The sequence below is a fragment of the Manis pentadactyla genome, chromosome 5 (assembly GCF_030020395.1).
Source record: "Manis pentadactyla isolate mManPen7 chromosome 5, mManPen7.hap1, whole genome shotgun sequence".
Lineage (NCBI taxonomy): Eukaryota > Metazoa > Chordata > Mammalia > Pholidota > Manidae > Manis > Manis pentadactyla.
In genome coordinates, this window is record NC_080023.1 from 104,277,055 (window position 1) to 104,298,243 (window position 21,189).

A 21,189-nucleotide genomic window follows, 5' to 3' on the forward strand; every position below is an offset into this window, starting at 1 on the left:
ATGGATATTTGGGTTTTCCACTTTCTGGTTATTATGATTAATGCTCCTATGGACATTCATGCACAAGATTTTGTGTGGACATATGTCTTCAATTCTCTTAAGTATATGTTAAGAATGAAATTACTGGGTCATCTGATATTCCTACTTTTAACTTTTAGAGGGACTGCCAAACTGTGTTCCAAAGTGACTGCACTGTTTTACATTCCCACGAGCTCTAATTTCTTTACATCTTCATCAAGACTTCTTATTGTTCATCTTTTTTATTATAGCCCTCTTAGCGGATGTGAAGTGGTATCTCATTGTGGTTATTCAGGGCTTGATATCACCTTCCCATAAAAGGGTTAAAAGAGTTCCCTGCTTTCTAAAGTCAGGCAATGAACATCTCATTTTATACATTTTATACTACTCTGAAATAAATGGGAGGCAAACCTCTCAGAAGACAAAATTAATCTTTTTTGTTATCTAAACATCTTTGATGTTTCATAGGATTCAGCATATTTTAAGTTATATCTTATTATTCCTAAGATTCTTCCAAGATTATCTCCTCTTACCCAATTTTTTGACAATTTGAGGTCCCCAAAGTTCTTAGTTAAGATTTGACCCGTGTTTATTTTGAGGGAGAAATACTTCCTAGCTCCCATATTCCTATCTATCCTACATGTAAGCGTTACAAAAATATTTAGGGCTTAAGGAAAGGGATAATACGTCAGTCTGTCAACTCTTACGACTGTTGAGCCTTTTCTTCTTATTTGCTCTTTACCAGCCTTTCCTGGTAACTAGCTACTACCTTGACTTTGCACTTCACTAACCCAACTTAGTGTTGTTTGAAAACTTTAATAAACATACTATAATTTCCTTTCTGCTGCCCAAACAACACTGCAACTTGGATGAACATGGCCTTCAGCAGAGATGGTGGGTTTCAGCAGCTGGAAGACTTATCTGAACATGTGGGAGGGTGGAGAGACATTTGTTATAGTGGCTGTTTGTGCCCTTACACACACATTCCTTTGGCTGAGTCACACCAATGAGGTGACTGTGCCTGTGGCCAGCGCTCAGGCTCCAGCTGAGGAGAGGAGTATTTTAGTCTATACAAAAAATGATGACAATGATTTGCCCAGATGGATTTGCCAAACTGATAAGATATGGCCCCACGTTGCAGGCCATTTTCTGCACTGTTTGGGATTTTGAGGGACTTCCGTTGAAAAGTCCAGATACATTCTGACGGATGGTTGCTCTGTTTTTCTGTGCTTATGTAAATATTCCTCCAATGACCTTGTGTTCATACACTTTAAACATTTCTCAGGTTTGTTTGGAGGCCTTTAGCTTAGCCACTGACTAAATATTTTATTCATTCATTCACAGTTCTTTCACCCCAGACTCATAGTTGTGTACCAGTGATTTTTATTACTATTATTATTATTATTAAAATATTATCTTCTCAAAGGCTTTCTGACTTTTTCTTCAAAATACTATGTCTTTATATAGTTGTGTATAACCTAATTGACCCATTCTATCCAACCCTATTTCAGATATCCTAGTCTGATATGCACAACTGAACATTAATCACCATATAATAATCTTACAATTATCCACAATTATTTTATTTTATCCTAGAAGTCAAGAGTAATAGGCATTCATATTTTTACCTCTTAATACACAGTGATAAAAAAAGGAAGTAAAGCAAGTTACACATCGAGAAGAATAATTCACACAACATGATAAACATGACAGACGGTCAGGCCTCATTTTTACCCACTATTGCATTTTTATGACAAAACACTTTTTTGTGTGTCTTGCAATTTCTTTGTTACACCAGCTTTTCTTAAGAAGAGGGTTAACATTTTCGGTTGAGTCTCAAGTTAGAACTGATATTGGCAAGCAAGGTACTTCCCAGATCAAGTGTCTCTTTCTTACCAGTAAAATTTCTTGGTGTTTTGTTTTGTTTTGTTTTGTTTGCATTTCTAACAGAATTGTGTTTAATTTGTGTCACTGGGAGCCATGACAATGGGGCATTAAAAATTGTTCTTTCTCTCTCCATCTCCAAGGATATGATGATCATCTACCTAAATACTTGAGGCAGGATATTTCCCCTCAAAATAGATGAAGAGCAGGAGTAGGCAAAGCTATGTGTTTTAGCAACTGGAATTAAAAGGTGAAACCCCGAACTTATCCCATTTATCATGCAGTTTATCACACGAGGGAATTTGTCCCTGCTGTAACTAAGCATGTGCACCTCTAAAGTCCGAGTTTTCCAGGTTTGTTTGCAAATGGAAGGGGGTGCCCAGAGTTCCCACACGTACCATGTCATGCTTTCAGTTGGGGTGTGGAATCAGTCACATGCTCACAGCCCATAAGCTTGAGCAGAGTGCAGCCCTGGGCTGGGCTGACATGGTTTTATGGTTCCAGATGTTCTCTAATCTTCCAGATTTACTTTGTACTAAATGATCCACTGACTATCATAGTTTTAGAAATATTTTTCTTTCAGTGCCAGCTGCATTCACTTTCTCTAAGAAGAGACATCTTGACCCCCAAATAACTCCCAAATAATAAATTCTTATTGAATTCTAAATTGGTAGGTCCTGTTCTATATCATATCATCAGCTCACTTTCAACAACTTAAGAAGTCAAGGATTTCCAAGTTTCCTTACCCATCTTGTTGACTTCATTGGTCATAATTTTAGAATAATTTTAGAATCCTAGTTTTAGTAGCAGTACTCTGGTGAACCTAGACTGGATGTTGCAGACTGGATGTCTTTCTGTGATTTTGGTTAAGCTACAGAGCCATGTAAAGCCTCAGCTTTCCTGTATTTTAAATAGGTAATGAGAAAATAAGAGAGCCTCCTTTATCTGAGCAGCATTCATACAAGGAGGGAAACCCACTTAAAATGAATATACTTCAAATACCAAATTAAAGCAAATTGTAAGATGTTTGCAAATTCATCTTTAAAAATTCATGTAAACTATATGAAAGTGAATTCATTTTAATCCATAGTTAACATTGCAAGTTATGCTATTTTTAATATCAATAAAGATTGAATCAGGTATTAGTTTTTGGCATAATTTTTTTAGATGAAATTATATGGTAGCATGATAGACAATCTTCACTTTGGAATTGGCTTTTAAAGCAGGGTCCTTTCATATTTATAATCTTTTCATATTTAAATCATTCTTCTTTTTAAAAGCATAATCTCTCAACAGTTTGCTAATTTTCTCTTTTTGTTGTTAGCTACTCTAAATGCTGCCAGGTCCTCATTTGTTAATGTCTTTGCCTCTTATTTGAATGGTATTCCAACATATTTTCTTATCAACTTAATGAAATCTGCATCTTTTCCAAAATGTACACTGTGTTGCTGGATGTTTGATGCAATTAACGAGAATCTGAGGAACAAAAACTTTGACTCTCGTACTGGGATGCTGGCATTGAATGGAAATGATAGTTATATGAGTGGTAATTCATTCTGTAAGTGGCCAACTTATTAGTGAATATGTTGTGTTACAGTGACTTTTACTTTGCTCTTAACCGCTGGGACGCAGTAAATGAATACTGGTACAAGGGTTCCTCCCTAAGTCATCTAAATATATTAAGAAAACTAAATGTGGCAATATATTTAACCATTTGGCACAGTGCCTGGCATATATTAACCAAACCATACATATTAGTGATTATTACTATTAACATTATTTTACAAACATTCTCTAACAAAGATAGTTAACCATAAGCAGTAAGTCTTTGGGGGTACCCACTTAACAGAAAAGGCGTAACAACACTGCAATTCACTAACATTTAGGTTCATAGACCACTAGTGATCTGGGCCACTGTTTCACTTATTTAACTCACAAGAGTTTACTTCCACAAACTAATAGACAAAAAACACTTTTTCAGAGACTCTGCAGCCCAATCCATTAATGCTGATTTTTCTCTTCAAAGGCAGGACATAGAAGGTATACATAGTGAGTTTAGGACTCTAATTTATTCTAATTAGAGTGTAAGTAACTAATAATGACAGTGTAAGACCAATGGGTATGCAGTATTAAGCTCCGCCATGTGACACATGCTGTTCTTAGCTCTGGAGACACAAGGGTGAACAAAACCTGTATGGTACGTAATTGCCTCCTCCCTTTGACCCAGTGAGATGGCTATGATTTTAATTGTGCAGAGGTCACATAGTGAGCTAAATAATTGCAGCAGTAACAACTGGTCAGTGGCAGAACTGAGATAGAAACCCAGTCCTTTTTGACACTAAAACCCTCACTAAAGCTCCTGAACTCATTCTGAATGGAAAGCTGTCAACCACCTTGTCCCAATAAGTAAGCAGGGATTTTGTATTCTCTGGTGTCCAAGAAGAGTCACCCTATTTTCCTTTCTAAACTTTACAGAGTAAAGTTGCTGACTCTATAGTGGTAGCAGTCAACATATTTTGTAAATAAGGATCCCATCTTCAAGCCCAAGTAGTCCAAACATATGTAATAATTTAAGACTGATAGATAATTAAATTGTTTTTCTCATTGTAGTGGTTTCCTAATTGACTAGAATGATACTTCTCCAAAAAGAAAAAGGAAACTCCTGTCATACATGGAAACAATTAGAAGTGATGTTGAGATCTGAAACAATAAAAGTTACAGAGACAACCCAGGAAAGGATCTTCATGAACTTGGAGTAGGCAAAGACTTCTTACGCAGGATACAGAACACATTAATCATGAAAGAAAATATCAATAAATCACACTATATTAAAATTTGATGGTAAAATATAATATTAAGAAAGTGAAAAGGCAAGCCACAAAATAGGAGCAGATATTTGCAATACATAAACCAACAGAGGACATACACAATACATACACAATGAAATTCCAACAAATTGATAAGAAAAAGAAACAGAAAACATTGCAAAAAAGAAACATATTAGAAAACATTGCAAAAGACTTACATGGGCACTTAACAGAAGAGCACATCCAAATTGTCACCAACATATGAAAATGTTCTCAACTTCATTTGTCACTAAGGAAATACAAATTAAAACCACAATAAGATACCACTCCACACCCTCTAGAAAGTCTAAAATTAAGAAGATTGCCAATACCAAACTCAAGGAATCATAACTGCAAATCTCATACACTGTTAGTGGGAATGTAAGTTGATACAACAACTTTGGAGAACCTTTTGGCAATAAACATTTAAACTGAACAAATGCACAGCCAGTGATTCAGAATTCTGCTCCGAGGTATATATGTAACAGATATTTGGACAGCAGAAAGTTATGCACATGAATACTCATTTTCTTAAGTATCCATAATAGTCAAAACTGGGAACATCCAAGTATCTATAAACATAGAATGCATAAATAAATTGTATTTTATTCGCTCAACGACATACATTTAGTAATGAATGTGAACAATGTGGGAGAGGTCTCATAAACATAGCAGCCAGACAAAAGAGTCAGACACAAAGAAGATACAGTGTATGATTCTGTTTATGTGAAGATCAAAAACAAGCAAAACGAATGTGTGGTGTCAGAAGTCGGGATAGAAACTTTTGAGGGGAGAGGGAAGCAACTGGCAGGGGTGGGAGGAGGGCTCCTGGAGCCCTGGAGATGCACTGTTTCTTGACCAGGTGGTGATTATTGAGATCACTTTATGAAAATTCACTGAGCTGTATACCAATGTGTATGTAGGCTAAGGAATATGCTTTCTTATTTGTATGTTATTTTTTTCAATAAAAGGTAAAATATATGAAGGAGTACAATTATTTAGTCTTTGCATTTTTAATGTCATCTGTTACTAGTTTTTCTCCCTCTGTAGCAAAGAAGCTAGATTCTTCTTGATTTCATTTCTTTGCCTTCCATAACTGAAATCTGTTTTTAATTAAATATTTATGATACTTGTCAAACACATTTCTTTTTTAGTTTTGTTTATTTGTTTGTTTGGTCCCCAGGTTTTGCCTTTTCTACATCAAATCCATTCTGTATGGGATTTTTTTTTTGAGTTCTGACCCAACCCTGCTTTTTGTCACCTTTCCATTTGCCTTTTATGTTTCAGGGGAGTTCTGGTAATAAGTCCATTTGACCTTAAGACAAACGAATTATCACACATTAGACAAAGAGCAGTCCAGTGGGTCTGATGTGTGACCTCCCTTCATCTAACATTTAAGGAAACAACAGTCCTCCAAGAATGATGCGACACTAGCTTCCCGAGGATGTGAGGCTTATAACCAGCTTGATGCTCTTTGAGAAAGAGCAGCAGAAGATGAGACTTTAAAGGGAGCTTGTCCTGCCAGGAGTGAAAAACCACCCGATCATCACAGTGTGCTAAGGATAGCTTCTCACACTTTCCGCTGGCTCAGCCCAGTGTCTCCCATGGCAGCGCATGGTGGGAATGGTTTGGAAAGACTTGGTTTGGGGTCATCAGATGGGGATTCAAACTACAGATTTTACTAGCAGTGTGTTCTTGAGCATGTGTCTGATATCTCTGAACTTCAGGTGACTTCTCTATAAATATGGCAATGTGAGAACATCTGTATCACCATTGCAAGGGTTTCTCTTACATAGATATGCGAGTGTCTCCAGCATAATATGGAACACATCTAGATGTTCAAAAGATGAACTTCTTTTCTCTTTTGTGTCCTTCTCCTTTTCAGAAAAGATGTTGTCGCAGTAATTTAAAATTGTATATGAGTTTTTGATTTACAGAAATCTGGCTTCGGAGACGATAGGCTATGGGAGTTTTATTTTATGAATACAAGTTGGATCACTATATATTTCCATGCAGTTTTTTTTTTTTTGCCTTTTGAATTTTCCAGATGAATTTTCACTGGCATAAGAAAATAAAAATGTTTATAAAATAACTTTAATGGGAAAGAAAATATTTATTAACTATTTGATCAACTGTCTTAAAGGAATAGTGGGAAATAGTATTGATGAGAATTTATTTTGCAAATGAAATAGCTGGAGGGGGCTTTAGTATTGAACAGTCTCCTCATTTTATATCTAAAAAATTAAGGGGGGCAAAGCAACTTGCCTAAGATGGCCATTGAAAGTTAGGAGCCAATGAATCACCTCTTCTCTTCTCTGCTTTCTAAGTGACAGAAAGTAGACAGAAATGCTGAAAAAAAAGTATCAAAGAGTCAGTGTATTCATAGCCAGTAAAGTTGGATTACAAATGCAGCTGGAACCCAAGATTAAAATGGCAGTGCTCTGTCTCTGTGCCTCAAAATTGAGACCTTGGAGCCTCTCCACAGGTGGAGGTGGCTCTGCGAGGCTGATGAGGGGCGCACCTGCCCTGCGGGCCCCGCAGAGTCCAGGCCTGCCCGGCAAACTCAGACCCTGCAGAATGCCGGTTAAGAGAGGAGGGTGAGCTTCGTGACTTCTCACAACGCCCGTCCTCAGGCTCCACCCGCCCCCCAAGGCAGCCTGCGCTGTGGCTCAGCAGCGGCTTTGCAAATGCCAGAGAATATTATTTTACATGCTATTTGCTCTGAAATCTTACCTAAAGTGTAAATTTGTTTAGCCTGCCTCTTTGAACTGTTTATGTCCTATCAGGGAAAATATTAACCTAGAATCTGTCCAAATTATCATAATCCCAGATTATTACTTTTTTTGGTTTTCACTTTTCTTAATACTTGGTAGATTTCCCATTAGCATCAAATAACTTAGTATAATACCTCACAAATGAAAGTCCTTGGAGGAATGTACAGAATGTTGTCCCTTTTGCTTATTCAAATTTATATGAGGTTAGATCTCCAAAATCTCAGAGAGCTTGTTTATAGTTTCAAATTGTAAAACTGCTCCATGGAACTGCAAAGCCTGATGAGAAAGAAAGAAAAAAGTAAGCCACTCAGGACTACTTAGCACATGACAGTCAAGATAAAATTAGGTGAAAGAGCTTCTGGGCACAAATAGTGGTTTAGTCCCTAAGGTGAAGAACTTCATAGTGAAATATAAGTAGGGACTGAAGTGTACCTGCGCCTCCATTAGGTCAGCCTCATTCACAAATCAGTTTGATTTCAGTGCAAGAATAAACATGGGCCTTTGAGGACATCTAATACTAATTTATATCTTTACATTCCCACAAAAGATTTTACCTGCCACAAAAGTTTTGAAGCATGTAAGTCACTACTAAGAAAAAGAGAAGGAATTTGGCACCTAACACAACTGCATCTAGAGTTTGGATTGAATGAAATACATAAGGAATGCAGTGATTAATTCACATATGTGGTCTTTGTAAACTGCTAAACCCTTTGTGCATCTGGAAATCTCCAGGAAGTAAAATAATTGAAAGGGTTGGGAGGGTTGACACCAAAAGGCACTGCATCCTCTGTCTCCATGTGGAATCAACAATGCTCGGCGAAAATACACATAAATTTTACTTTGTTCCTTGGTAATACTTCACTCAGCCTCTTTCATTTAATCTCTCTCTTATTCAAAATTGAGACCTTGGAGCCTGTCCATAGGTGGAGATGGCTCTTGCTCTCTCATCTTCAAATAAAATCTTGTTGAGTACAGAGCAATTTAACTCCGTCAATTAACTTTCAATCTCTGTGATCTACTGCAAATTAAAGTGGTGAAGATATTTTGCATTGTTTTGGTTATAAAACATAGGTTTAAAAGGACATTTTTTTCATGTAGCAAAAACGGAGTATGCAGCTGTACTAGTTGATCAGGTGGCTTTCTTACAAAGGCATTTCTTTCCACTTCTGTTAATGCAAAGTGTAACCTGCACATGCTGTAAAAGGGGTACTTCTCAGTTTGCCATCATTACTGCTGGGCTTACACTTCTGTGTTCTCTTGAATATAGATCCTAACTGCCCACTGCTGCAAATGTGGTGTCTGTCACTGACAGAACAATGGTAGCGAGGGGCCTGTGTGTGGATTGGGTTCTCTGGGTCATGACTGTTCTCATAACTGTTTCATCATATAACACTGAGCTCATTTAATCATTCCTGTATTCCAAAATTTTGAAGAGCTTGCTCAAAATACAGAATATCTCTTCAAAGTCCTTGCTGCTCTGTAGTTTGTGAACTGAAATGGGTTCATCTGTTTCAGTAATTCTTAACCCAGAGTGTAAGAATAGAATCTCCTAGAGGCTTTTAGAAAATACATGTACAAGATGATTTCCAAGTGGGGCCCAGACCTCAGGATGTGTTTTTAACCTCCCCTCAGCTTCCCAAGATGATGCTGTTGAGACTTCAGGACTGAGAGTCAGCACTCAAACAACTGTCTTCTGCTGCCTGTAGCAATAATGTTGCCTAACGGCCTAATAGACCCTGTACTAGACGGCCCGGCTTCAAATCCTGGCTGCCACTTTTTACCAGTGTGACTTTAGGTGAGGTACTTAGCCACTGTGACCCTCAGTTTCCTCATTTGAAAAAATAGAGGTGGTGGTAATAATAGAACACATATCACACATGTAAAACAACCAGAATAGTGCCTGGCACAAAGTATTAAAGTGAGTGTAAAAGTGTATTAATAAATATTTAATTCTCACTTCCAGCATTTTTTTCATTAAACATTTCTCCCAAATGTTAAGGACAGCCTTATTTATTTGCAAGTGATTTATGCATTTTAAGTGGTTAATAAGTTGGTGCTCCTAAGCAATGCCCTAGGATTGCCTGCTGTTCTCTTGTTTCATCATCTCCGTAATCACCCAACATATGCTCAAGAAAATCCAACTAAAGATTACACCATTTCATTGAAACTTGATTATTCATACCCTGGCTTTATTCCAAAAGGTATCTTACAAAAATATATATAATATAACAAGTAAAAGAGCTAAATAACAAAACTAGAGCAAAGGTTAAACAAGGGTAGGGAGATAAATAGGTCTTTAAGTTTGGCTCCCAAGAAGGCTCCCTGTAAGGCCCTGTGGTCCTTTAGCCCAGGCCCGCATCCTTCCTTCTGAGCTAAAATCATACCAAAGTGGTATTTAATGTTATTTGTGTAGTAGCTTTCTTGTGAACACAAGAAGTGGGAAGATAAATATAATTATTGCTGTTTTCGTCAGCAGGAAAATTAAGGCTCTAAAAATGAAGCAAATTTTCCAGATGATTTTGTAAGTCAGTGACAATGAAATAGCAAAATTCAGATGCTATTTGTTTTACCTAAAAATGGGTTAACTTATATAACATTAGGAGATAAAATATAAATCCTTTAAAAATACCTGTTAGACATTACAAACCCAAAAAAGGCAACTATTTACATTCAGTTGTCCAAAGAAACAGGCCTAAAATGTGTGCCAGATGCAGCATTTATTTCCATCTCTATGATCCACGTTTATCAAAGCAGGCAACTGCTTGTGGTTAGCTCTCAAGTCTATAAAAGGAGACGAGTGGGAGGTTGAGAAGTTTGGCCTGGCATTCACCCACAATCTCCTATGGACATGCTTCCCCTGTGTTGTCAAACAACTGTCACAGTCAGCCTGCCGCCCGGCCAGCAAGACATGTGCCCTGGACAGCCGCCCGCAGGCAGACAGGCTGTGTGTGTTCCCTCGGCAGCCAGAGGATGTGCGGTGTGCTTGGGGACTTATCCGCCAGCACAGGAGAAAGACAGCATCACTGGCGAGTCCAGGTTTGTTGGAAAGCCGCTTAGTGCGCCAACCCTGGAGCCGCACTTCATTCTCTGCAGAGGAGGCAGCTTCGAGATGGCGCACCTTAGTCACTGAGGAGGTGCAGCTCTTTCGGATTGTTTTGCTTAGTGAATCTATTCCTTAACTAAACATGTCTAAGGATCTTAAGAGTTTCAGTGCCTTCTGGGGCTTTCCAGGAGAACTCACATATATTAGTGTGTACCTTTGATTCCCCCTCCCAGATAGCTGACGCTTATCCTCATCTCACTGAAAATGATTGGTTGGCAGGAAAAGTGAGACTATGAGGTGAATGTCTTCCCGCTATTCTACTTTAAGTTCTGGTCTTACATTTGGTACTGCCTTTTATTTCAGAGTGATAGTTTTTAATTCTCATATTCTTAACAATTCACTCTGAAGTATGATGGGTTAGAATTTTAGAAACTCCCTTTGTGGTTTTTCCAGCACACAGATAATTATGGCTTTTAATTTCTTTCTTTGACTTCAGGGGAACTGGTGGGTTGTACCTACAAATATAATTATACTTCTTTTAAGCCACTTAATGCCTTCTAGGATAACTGTTATCACCAGAAGTGTTGCTCTTTCAGTCATTGGCTCCTGACTGAGTGTTTATTAGACAAGGTCCTGGGGTAGGTACTGGAGAACGTAAAGAACAACAACAACAAAAGAGGTAGGTGGTAGTGAGGAAAACATGGATTTTTGTGTCTGATCTGAATTATCAGCTCCATCATTAATTTGCAGTGAAAATTCTCCATTCTTTTCCTTTAATCTGTATGTCTGCCCTTATGCTTATTTCACACTGTCTTGATTATTGTAGTGTTGCAGTATTGAAATTAGGAAGTATGCCTTTTCTAGCTTTATTTTTTTTCGAGATTGGTTTTGCTATTTTGGGACCATGCATCTCTGTACAAATCTTAGCATCTGCTTGTCAATTTCTGAAAAAAAAAAAGTCAACTGTTATTTTGGTAGGGATTGTGTTGAATCTATAGACCAGTTTGGAGAGGATTGCCACCTTAACAACATTGAATCTTGCCATCCATGCATGTCTTTCCATTTATTGAGGTCTTCATGGATATTTTTTAATGATGTTTTGTAGTTTTTGCTTTACTTACATTACACTTTTTTGTTTGACTTATTCCTAAGTATCTTATTCTTTCTCATGCTATTTTCAATGGAATTGAGGTTACTTCCAATTGTTCATTGCCAGTGTACAGTAATCTAATTGATTTTTGTTATTGGCTTTGTATCCAGCAACCATGGTGAACTCACTTATTAGCTCTAATTGTGTATGTGTGTGTGTGTGTTTGACACAAAAATCATGTGACCCGAAAATAAAGATGATTTTACTTCTTCCTTTCCAAGCAGATGCTCCTGTTCCTTTTCTTGTCTACTGCTCTGGATAGTATGTCCACTTTAATGTGTGTAGATGTGGTGAAAATGAAGATTCTTTTCTTATTCCGGGTCATACAGGGAAAGCTCTGTGTTTCACCACTGAATCTGAAGCAAGCTGTGGTTTTGTTTGATTTCTTTGTTTTTTTGGTAGATGTCCTTTAGCAGGTTGAGGAAGTTCCTTTCTATTCCTCATGTGTTGAATGTTTTTATCATGAAAGGATATTGGATTTTTTCAATTGCTTTGTCTGTATCTACTGAGATGATCATGTGGCTTTTATCTTTTATCTAGTTGATATACTATATTACAATGACAACATGTCATTCATATGCTGAGTCAACCTTGCATTTCTGGGTTAAATTTATTTGGATATTATTATTTTTAAATGATTGCTCTAGAGCAATGTCTCCTCAGAGCAATAATTCCATGGGATACCAATAGCTGCTTGAGAAAAAGAGGTATATTAAGTAAATTTGGGAAATGCCGGATTAGAGATAAACAGGTTTCTTTACAGCAGACTATCTCAGAGAACATAATACTTTGCAAATCTCCAAGAAGGAGTTATGGATTGCCATGTATTATGAACTTACCTGGCAAGGGTATTTTGTGAGATTAGTTTTCCATCAAAACACACCTTGAGAAATTTGGTCCCAAGAATTGTTAGTCAACTTCTCTATCGTGTAAGAGTGACCTAGAAAGCTTAAAACTCATAGGATCATCAATTTTTAAATTGATATATTGATATATTGCTTTCTAGAAAAATTCACTTAACATAAATAAGTATTTCTAGAGTGTTCTCTTATATGCAAAGTACTCTGCTAGGTATGGAAAAACAGCAAAGGGAAAAAAGAACAAAAGAAATCTCTGCTCTTGTAGAGGTTACATTCTGGAAGAAAGGTAAATGATAAACATAAAACCCATGCAAATTATAAAGCATGTTAGAGGATGTTGTATATTATTAATTATAATAATAAAAGATAAACATCAGGTAAGCTCCTTGACATCATTCTCTATGTGATGTCTTGGATTTGATACACTAAAATTTTGCACAGCAAAGGAAACCACCAATAAAATGAAAAGGACACGTATTGGGTGGGAGAAAATATTTGCAAATTATGTATCTGATAAGGAGTTAATATCCAAAATACACAAAGAACGCATACCAGTCAATAGCCAAACAAAAAAATTTTTTAATGGGCCAAGGCTCCAAATAGACATTTTTCCAAAGAAGACATAAGATGACTAGCAGATATATGAAAGGGTCTTCAACATCACAAATCATCAGGGAGAAGAAAACCAAAGCCACAATAAGGTAGCATCTTATACCTGACAATTATCACACAGACAAGAAATATCAAGCGTTGGTGAGGATGTAGAGAAAAGAAAACACTTGTGCACTCTTGATGGGAGTGTAAATTAGTGCAGCCACTGTGGAAAACAGTGTGGAAGTTCCTCAAAAACTTAAAAAAAGAACTACCATATGATCCAGCCATTCTACTTCTGGGTATTTGTTTGAAGAAAATGAAAATACTAATTTGAAATGATATATGCTTCTCTATGCTCATTGCAGCATTATTTATAAAAGCCAAGACATGGAAACAACAGCCTAGCTGTTCCTTGATGTGGATAAAGAAATGAGTGGATGAAGAATATGTGGCAGATGGATACAATGAAAAAGAATGAAATCTCACCGTGTGCACCAACATGGGTGAGACTTGAGGACATTGTGCTCAACAAATACTCTATGATCTCACTTACATGTGGAATCTTAAATTAAAAAAAACCCTGAACTCACAGATACAGATGAGGGAGTGGGAGTGGGCAAAATGCATGAAGGTAAAGTAGTGAAAGGGTACAAATTTCCTGTTATAAAATTGGTAAGTCATGGAGATGTAATGTACAGCATGGTGACTCTGGTTAATACTGTATTGCTTATTTGACTGTTGCCAAGAAAGTGGATCTTGGAAGTGCTCATCGCAGGGAACAAAATATTTTGGTAACCATTGTGATAACAGATGTTAACTAGATTTATTGCACTGATCATTTTGCAATGTATACAAATATAGAATTATTTTGTTGGACACCTGAAACTAGTATAATGTTGTATGTCAAATATACTTCAATTAAAAAGAAGAAAAAGAAAAATCAGTTTTAGATGTTTTGAAAATTATGGGTAGGAGTATGGGAATTGCATTGTGATATTTAATAGGACACTCAGGATATACCTTGCTGAGAAGGTGACTGTAGGGAGACAGGTGATAGAACACCTAGTCTGTTCAAAAGCAGAGATGAGGCCATTATGGCTGAAGCCGACTGAGGGCGAGGGAGAGCAGGGAGAGCCTCATTAGTGCTTACTGGGATCGCTCAAGTAGCCTCCTGACTAATTTCCCTGCTTCCACTTTGCCTTTCTCTTTCCCCGACTCCACGGGTTGAGAGTAGACTGTGTGTGGGGGTGGGGGAGGGATGGAAGTGGTTGTGGGGTGGGTGGTTGGCAAAAATAGAAGCAGAGAAATTAGTTTGGGGTCTGTTTCAGTAATCAGGGCAAAAGAGGATGGGGGCTCCCGCCAGCTGTGAAGATGGGGAGAAGTGTTCATAATTTGGGTGTTTTGAATATCGAGTCAATAGGATTTCTGGAAGCTTGGATAAGAGGTGTGAGAGAAGAAGAGTCAAGAATGACTCTAAAATTTAGTCGTGTGCAAATGTTGGGAAGAGAAGGGAAAGAATATGGAGCAGCTTTGTGGAGAAAGGCAGGATTTCAGTTCTGGCCCATGTTGCACTTAGACCTGTTGTATGTGCTAACTCAGCACAGGAATTAAGACACATAGTCTCTGTTTGTTGATGTGATAAGGTACATCTTTCACCTCATACCAGTAGAGACACCAACCTGCCACTACTTTACACTGTGAATAGCTAAAGAGACGAGGAAAAAAGAAAGACTTGAGTAGATGCTATTACAATATATTTTCTTTAATTTGCATCCTCCACATCATTTTCTAGGAAATCAACTGCTGCTTTAGAACTTTCCTTATTTGTAGACTAAGGAGCTCTTGCTTAAGGTATTTTTTAATCTTGTTCTACCAAAGCCCAAAGTCCCCACAAAACAACAACACAAAACAAAACGGAAAAACACAAAACTTGTCCTTTTGTGTTTTGATGGAATAATCATGCTCCAGGCTTCCGCTTTTAAATTGCATACCCAGGACTGACACATAAATGGGAATTAATTAATGCGACTACTTTTTTCCAGCCATGCTAGGGGCTACGGAGGCAGCAGGGAGCGCGCTGGTGACCGAGGGGAGGAAACCCCAGGCTGAGGGCTGCAGGCCATCAGGAAGCATGTGGCGCTGCTGCCTGTCTTCCCAAGCTCATCTCAGGCTGCATTTCCCAGCTTCCTGGCCCAGGAAGCCTTTCCACGTGATGCCGTTTATTCCTTTTCCTTTTGATTGGTTGGAGATTAGCATGGCCATATTGGAAACGACATGTTGAAAATAAGGGAGTCAAAACTGGAAGAAGCCTGCGTCTCTGAATTTCTGCTCAAAGGAGACCATCTGTCAACCAAAAACTCCTATTCTGCACTTAACATGAGTGGGAGGTAAATGTCTACTGTATTTGAGGTATCATACACTCGTAAGTTTGTTTGTTATAGCAGCTAATGGTTCCAAAACCAAATAAAAATAGAAATAGGGTTTAAAAGCACACTTGACTTAATGTGCACATTTCCCTATGTAGCTCTCCAGTTTGGAGTCAATTATTTCCTCCAAATCTCTTAGAAGCATGTAATTGAGGAGCAGAATCACAAGTGCAGACCTTCCAGTGCAGGGTTTGAACCAAGCTCATGGAACATTCTGTATACTATAATATTAACTTACGCATGAATTCAAAGATGTATATCTTTGAGGCTTGAGAAACTGGCAACATTAATGTGATGTTCAGTTTTCCTAATTTGATTTGCCTTGCCAGCTAAATCTGTTTACTGCGTGCATGGTGGCATAGAGATCTAGTTCAGTGCTGTACTTGAAAATTTCTGATCATGCTTTTGGATTGGAGCCTTTCTCAAATATTACACCCTTCCTAGGGCAGTGTTTATTACGGAAATGTTTCCGTTCACTGACTTTATATGCATATAGGGTAAAGCCCTTATTGGTGAGTTTCATATGCACAGGTCCTACAGAGAAAAACTAATTTGTTTTCAATATGGGGGACTTCCCCTACAATGACTCCATGGCAAATATTGTTCAAAAAAAAGTACAGAAATTTAAAAAAGTATGGATTTTCCAATCTTGTACTAAGAAGAAAATAAGTAAATTAACATTCTATAAGGAAATGAAAATACTTGAGGCTTTTATCTACACATTTAGATACCAAGAGAAAAGTCTTCCAGTATTTAAGCTCTGGTTAGTTTTCTGCGAAGACAGATACTGCCTGGAATAGTATAATAATCATGAACACTGGCAAGCTTCCCTTCCGCAAATATCTCCCCTAAGTAGGTGACACAGGGTCCCAAATGCATTTAGTTTGCCTTGAAATATTCCCAACAATAATAAAAAAATTTTATTGAGCACTTGTCATATGTCAGAGACTATGTAAAGTACTTTTCATAAATCTTTTTTATGAAATTTTCACAATGGCACTATGAAGAGACAAATATTATTTTCTACTGTCCCTGTGAGGAAATTGAAGCATGAATAAGTTTAACAACTTGTTCAAGGTTATACCTGGAATGTAGGAGAGCTGGGAATTGAGCAGTCTGGCTCCATAGCTCATGCTCAATATTCCTCGAAAGCCTAACATATTAAATCCCTTTCATTATGTGCAAATCGATTCATAATTTTTGTTAATCATAGTACATATGAGGTGTTAAAGTAATAACTAATGTAAGAAATTAAAAGAAGAAACCATCAGCACTTATGGTTATTCTTACAGTTATGTAAGTGTAGTTAAATGTATAGTGTTTATGAAGAATAGAGTACTTATATTAGTTAAGTAGTAATAGATACATATGTGTGTGTGCATAAATATGATATATATCACATATATACATATTGTATCATATATATATATACATATTAAACTAAATCATGGTTTAAGAGTTTTATTGTAAAGTTTTAAGCTTATTATAATCTAAAAATGGAGCAGAAACCTTAAATATTTGATATACAGAGAGTACAGTTAAATAAACTATTCAATGTTTCTTTATTTTGTACTCATCTGGGAAAAGTTCAGTATTTATGTGAAAGGTAAGATATTTGAAATACATCAGATAGTGTGCTGGTGACATCTTTAAAAATAAAAATGAGCTCTTTTGGACATTAAATGGTAATGCCCTTGCCTATGTTCCAGGTGGCAAATATGTTAATGTTTACATTAATATTAAACTTTAATAAGTAAAATACATACTTAACCTCAGAACAAAAATGAGCTTCTTGAAGGCAAGTCTTTTTAAAAATCTCCAGCACTGCTCCAGTGTCTGGCATACCATTTGAATAAATTAATGAATGTATATCTAACTATTAAGGAATTAAACTAAGCAGGGTTCTCCAGAAAGAAAGCAGAACCAGTAGGGTATATGTGTGATGAGATTTATTGCAGGAATTGGCTCATGTGGTTCTGGAGGCCAAGTCCCACGACCTGCCATGTGCAGCCTGGGCAGGAAAGCTGCTCTGGGTCTGAAGGCCTGAGAATATGGGGAGCTGATGATGAAGGTCCCAGAATTACAAGGTCCCAAAACCAGGAGCTCGAATATCCAAGGGCAGGAGAAGAAGAATGTTCCAGCTCAAGGAGAGAGAGCAAGAATTTGCCCTCCCTTGTCTTTTAGTTCAGTCTGGGCCTGCAGCTGGTCAGGTGACATCCACCCTCGTTGATGAGGGCAGATCTCTTTACTCAGCCCACTAATTCAGGTGCTAACTGCTTCCAGAAACACCCTCACAGACACAGAAATCATGTTTCAGTAGCTATCTGTGCATCCCTTTCCCAATACAGGGTCACTTAAACCTGCTTCACATCAATGAATAATAAGAGTGATTCATCATCTAACAAATTTATTAACTACATTAATTTCCACAGTCTTAATAGTTCTAAACTTGTTCTTCTAATGAGTTCCTGCTGCTATGGAAGTTAAACTTTTGATCTACAATGTTTTTTACATTGTTAATCTGATTATTAGCTATTCTCTTTATGTTTCAGAAAGTCAGTGTAAGACTAGTTCAATCAAAGTCAAATAATCATGACTTCTAAATTTAGTACCTTCAGAATTAATGAAATGATATTGCACAGCTGAATGTGATAACTAGAGAGGTTTACTGGAGGGCTGTTCTCATCAGCACTGTAACCATTAGGTACATGTGGCTATTTACATTTAAAATGATTAAAATGAAATACAATTAAAAATCCGGTTATACAGCTGCAGTGGCACCTGCTTTGAACAGCAAAAATACAGAACACTTATCTCATCACAGAAAGTCCTAGCAGAAGCACTGTGCTAGTGAAAGGGATGATTTATAATGTGAGTCAATTATACTCATAGATGACTTCCAAAGCCCTTTGGCTGACAATTTGTTTTTCTTACCCTTCTCAAAGTGTTCTAATAACCTGGCTGGCTTGAGTTTGCAGTCTTGCCTTCCCCTTGCTTTGGCTCTAGGAAAGGCACCAACCATGGGGGAAAATTGCCTAAAGGAAACCAGAAGGAAAGCAAAAGCAAGAAGCACGATAACACACAAATTGCACAGTCGGCTTTCAGCTGTTTAGGGAAGTTTTCTGTAACACACACACCACAGATGAGTCATTTAGTCTTACAGCTTTGGGTGAATAAAAATTTCCTGAAAGGAGGTATAACAGAACTACAGATTACTATGTGACTCATCGTGTGGGTGATTAGCCTAAAATCAAACATACGAATAGTAAAAGAAATCAGAAACAGTAACTATAAAAGGACATAGGTAAATTCCAAACCATTCAGTAGCAATGTCATCCAGCAGCTGAAGGGGCTGCAAGTTTTCCCTTTCTGTAAGCTGCTTCCCCACTTACAGAAGTGGGGTTCCTGGTGCTTTCCTCCTTTCTGCAATCAGCCCTTCCAGGGGTCTCTTGCTGTCCAGGTTTCAAAGCACAACCACCAGCTCTTCTCTAGATAGCAGCCTCCTGCTTTGGACTTTTCCATCTGGGATTCCTTCCTCAAGCCTCATCTGACACAGTGACTGAGTGCACCACATGGGTCTCCAAGACAATGACTTAGTATCAGCTATTTAAATATTCCAGAAAAGTTCCTCTTTCCATTACAAACACATTCATTCCTAGTCTCCTGCTGACCCAGTTAAGTAGGTCCTGGTAAGTAGATCTCTGATGATTACCATCTTCTCTTTTTCAAGTTGCATTTTTATCCGACTCATTTTCAAACACAATGTAAGAAATCTTAGATTTGCAAAACTCACAAAGCCAAGCAAAAAGAAAAGATGTCTGCACATGAGTGCAGACACAGTTCACTGCAGTGTTTAATCTTTGTCTTTTCAAAACACATTCTAGTTTTGGGAGGCATACTTTAGGAAACAGAAAAAGGAAATAATTTCTCACATGCTTCTAAATCTAGTTGAGACATTTTAAATAAAATATTTAGCCATTTAACCAAAAGTCTGACTTTTCATCACCAAGCTCTCCTGAGTTTTATGACTTACTATGAATTGTTCATCACTGTGTTATGTAAGATACATCAATTTCATCTTGAGTAGAATTAATGGAGAATATTTATAGGAGTATATCAGAAAGTCTTTGATCATTTTGGTGCCTTACATTGAACCTAGCAAAAAATAAATATTAGAAAGTATAATTTCTAATGGTCCTTTCTTAGGCTTCTATGTCCAGTCGCCTGATGGTCATCCACCCGGCATAAGACATGGGCAAGCCATGCTGGGCATGCTCCAAAGAAGAGCGTTGAGCCTCCAGGAGTTAATTTCTGGCGCATTTTTCTTTAATAGAAGGAGAGCCACAGTATTCTCTAGAGTTAAGACTTTCTGTTTGGTGGTGCAACCAAATGTGCTGGAGCGGGTTTATGTTGCTGCATCAGGAGACCGGGTTGTGGGCATCTCTTCCTCATTCCGTGATGTCAGCCTGATAGCTTGGAATCACAATGTTAATTACATATAAATGACCTTGCTGGAATTATATAGTCTTATGTAGGTTAAAAGGAGAATATAAAAAATTATAATGAAAACTTGCTATGTACTAATGTACTTACACCACATTAGTTAGCAAACATTACAAAGCAGGACTCCTTTTTCTTAAAACCCTGGGAGACAGTTCTTCAACATTTACCAGCTCACCTCTGGTCCCACCCAGGTCTCTGAAATTTTTCTCCCTCTCATGTTCCCAAGGCAAATAAATCATTGGCTCTCTCTGTTAATCCCATTTACTTAATAATCTTTGTTTTAAAAGAGAATTTGAGATAATAGTGGCATTGTTAAACTGCAAATGTCAAGCATATAATATGTGCTCAATAAATATTTGTTGACTGTTGACTGTTAATTAGATTAAAAGTGGTTTCTAAACATCTAAGAATATATATCTTGTTACTGATATGTCTTCTCATCTGTCTTCCCATGACATGTATTTTGAATATAGCACTAATGTCATATTAGAGTAATTTGTTTACATACAAATGCCAAAAATCCAGTGATTGAGACCAGCAGTAAAGTCCCTGAGTTCCATTATTTTCAATTTGCTTTCATGAAAATATGTTTAGAGAAGAAACTAAAATCTTACTTAATTTCTTTTCTCAATGATATGTCATTTAAAGTAGTTCCAGTGTTGACATCCATTTAGGGAAAAAATAGGGGCTTAAACATTTTGAGCAAGCCTCTTTCCAATCATGCTATGATACTCAGCAAAGTCACCCTTTTCTAGTCCATAATTGAAACAAACAAAAAAATGAGCTCAGTAATAATCAATCCTCAGTCATTTAAGGATTAATGAAATAGTTTATGGAGCTGTTTATTATCTCCATTGTTACTTTTCTTTATTCTCTTTTTGCCTTCCTGCCCCTGAATCTTTCCATTATTCATTACAACACACACTAGTGCATGATTGGGGAAATAAAGGGCTCTGAAATGTAAATCTTTATTTACTGTTTGTTAGCAGTTCTCCAAAAAGTGCTGCAGCAGGAAGAGGTCAAAACAATTAACTGAAATGAAATTGGTTTGTATTTATAGGTTTCAAATATCCATTTAACATAAAGGTGGA

General features: G+C 37.3%; 1 protein-coding gene across 1 annotated transcript; it reads left to right on the plus strand.

The window, feature by feature from the left end:
• Positions 1 to 7,783: 7,783 nt before the first annotated feature.
• LOC130683969 (uncharacterized) lies at positions 7,784 to 20,097 on the plus strand. Its single transcript, XM_057503257.1, has 4 exons — positions 7,784 to 7,820; positions 10,277 to 10,656; positions 15,423 to 15,556; positions 19,929 to 20,097. The coding sequence occupies exons 1-4, from the start codon at positions 7,784 to 7,786 to the stop codon at positions 20,095 to 20,097; spliced, it is 720 nt and encodes a 239-aa protein (XP_057359240.1).
• The last annotated feature ends 1,092 nt before the right edge of the window (positions 20,098 to 21,189 follow it).

Excerpts from the sequence above, each read along its gene's own strand:
- LOC130683969 (XM_057503257.1), top strand. The coding sequence starts at position 7,784 with ATGGAACTGCAAAGCCTGATGAGAAAGAAAGAAAAAA. Across the intron at positions 7,821-10,276 it reads GATGAGAAAGAAAGAAAAAA|GCAACTGCTTGTGGTTAGCT; the intron begins GTAAGCCACTCA and ends TTATCAAAGCAG. Across the intron at positions 15,557-19,928 it reads GCACTTAACATGAGTGGGAG|AAGGAGAGCCACAGTATTCT; the intron begins GTAAATGTCTAC and ends TTTCTTTAATAG.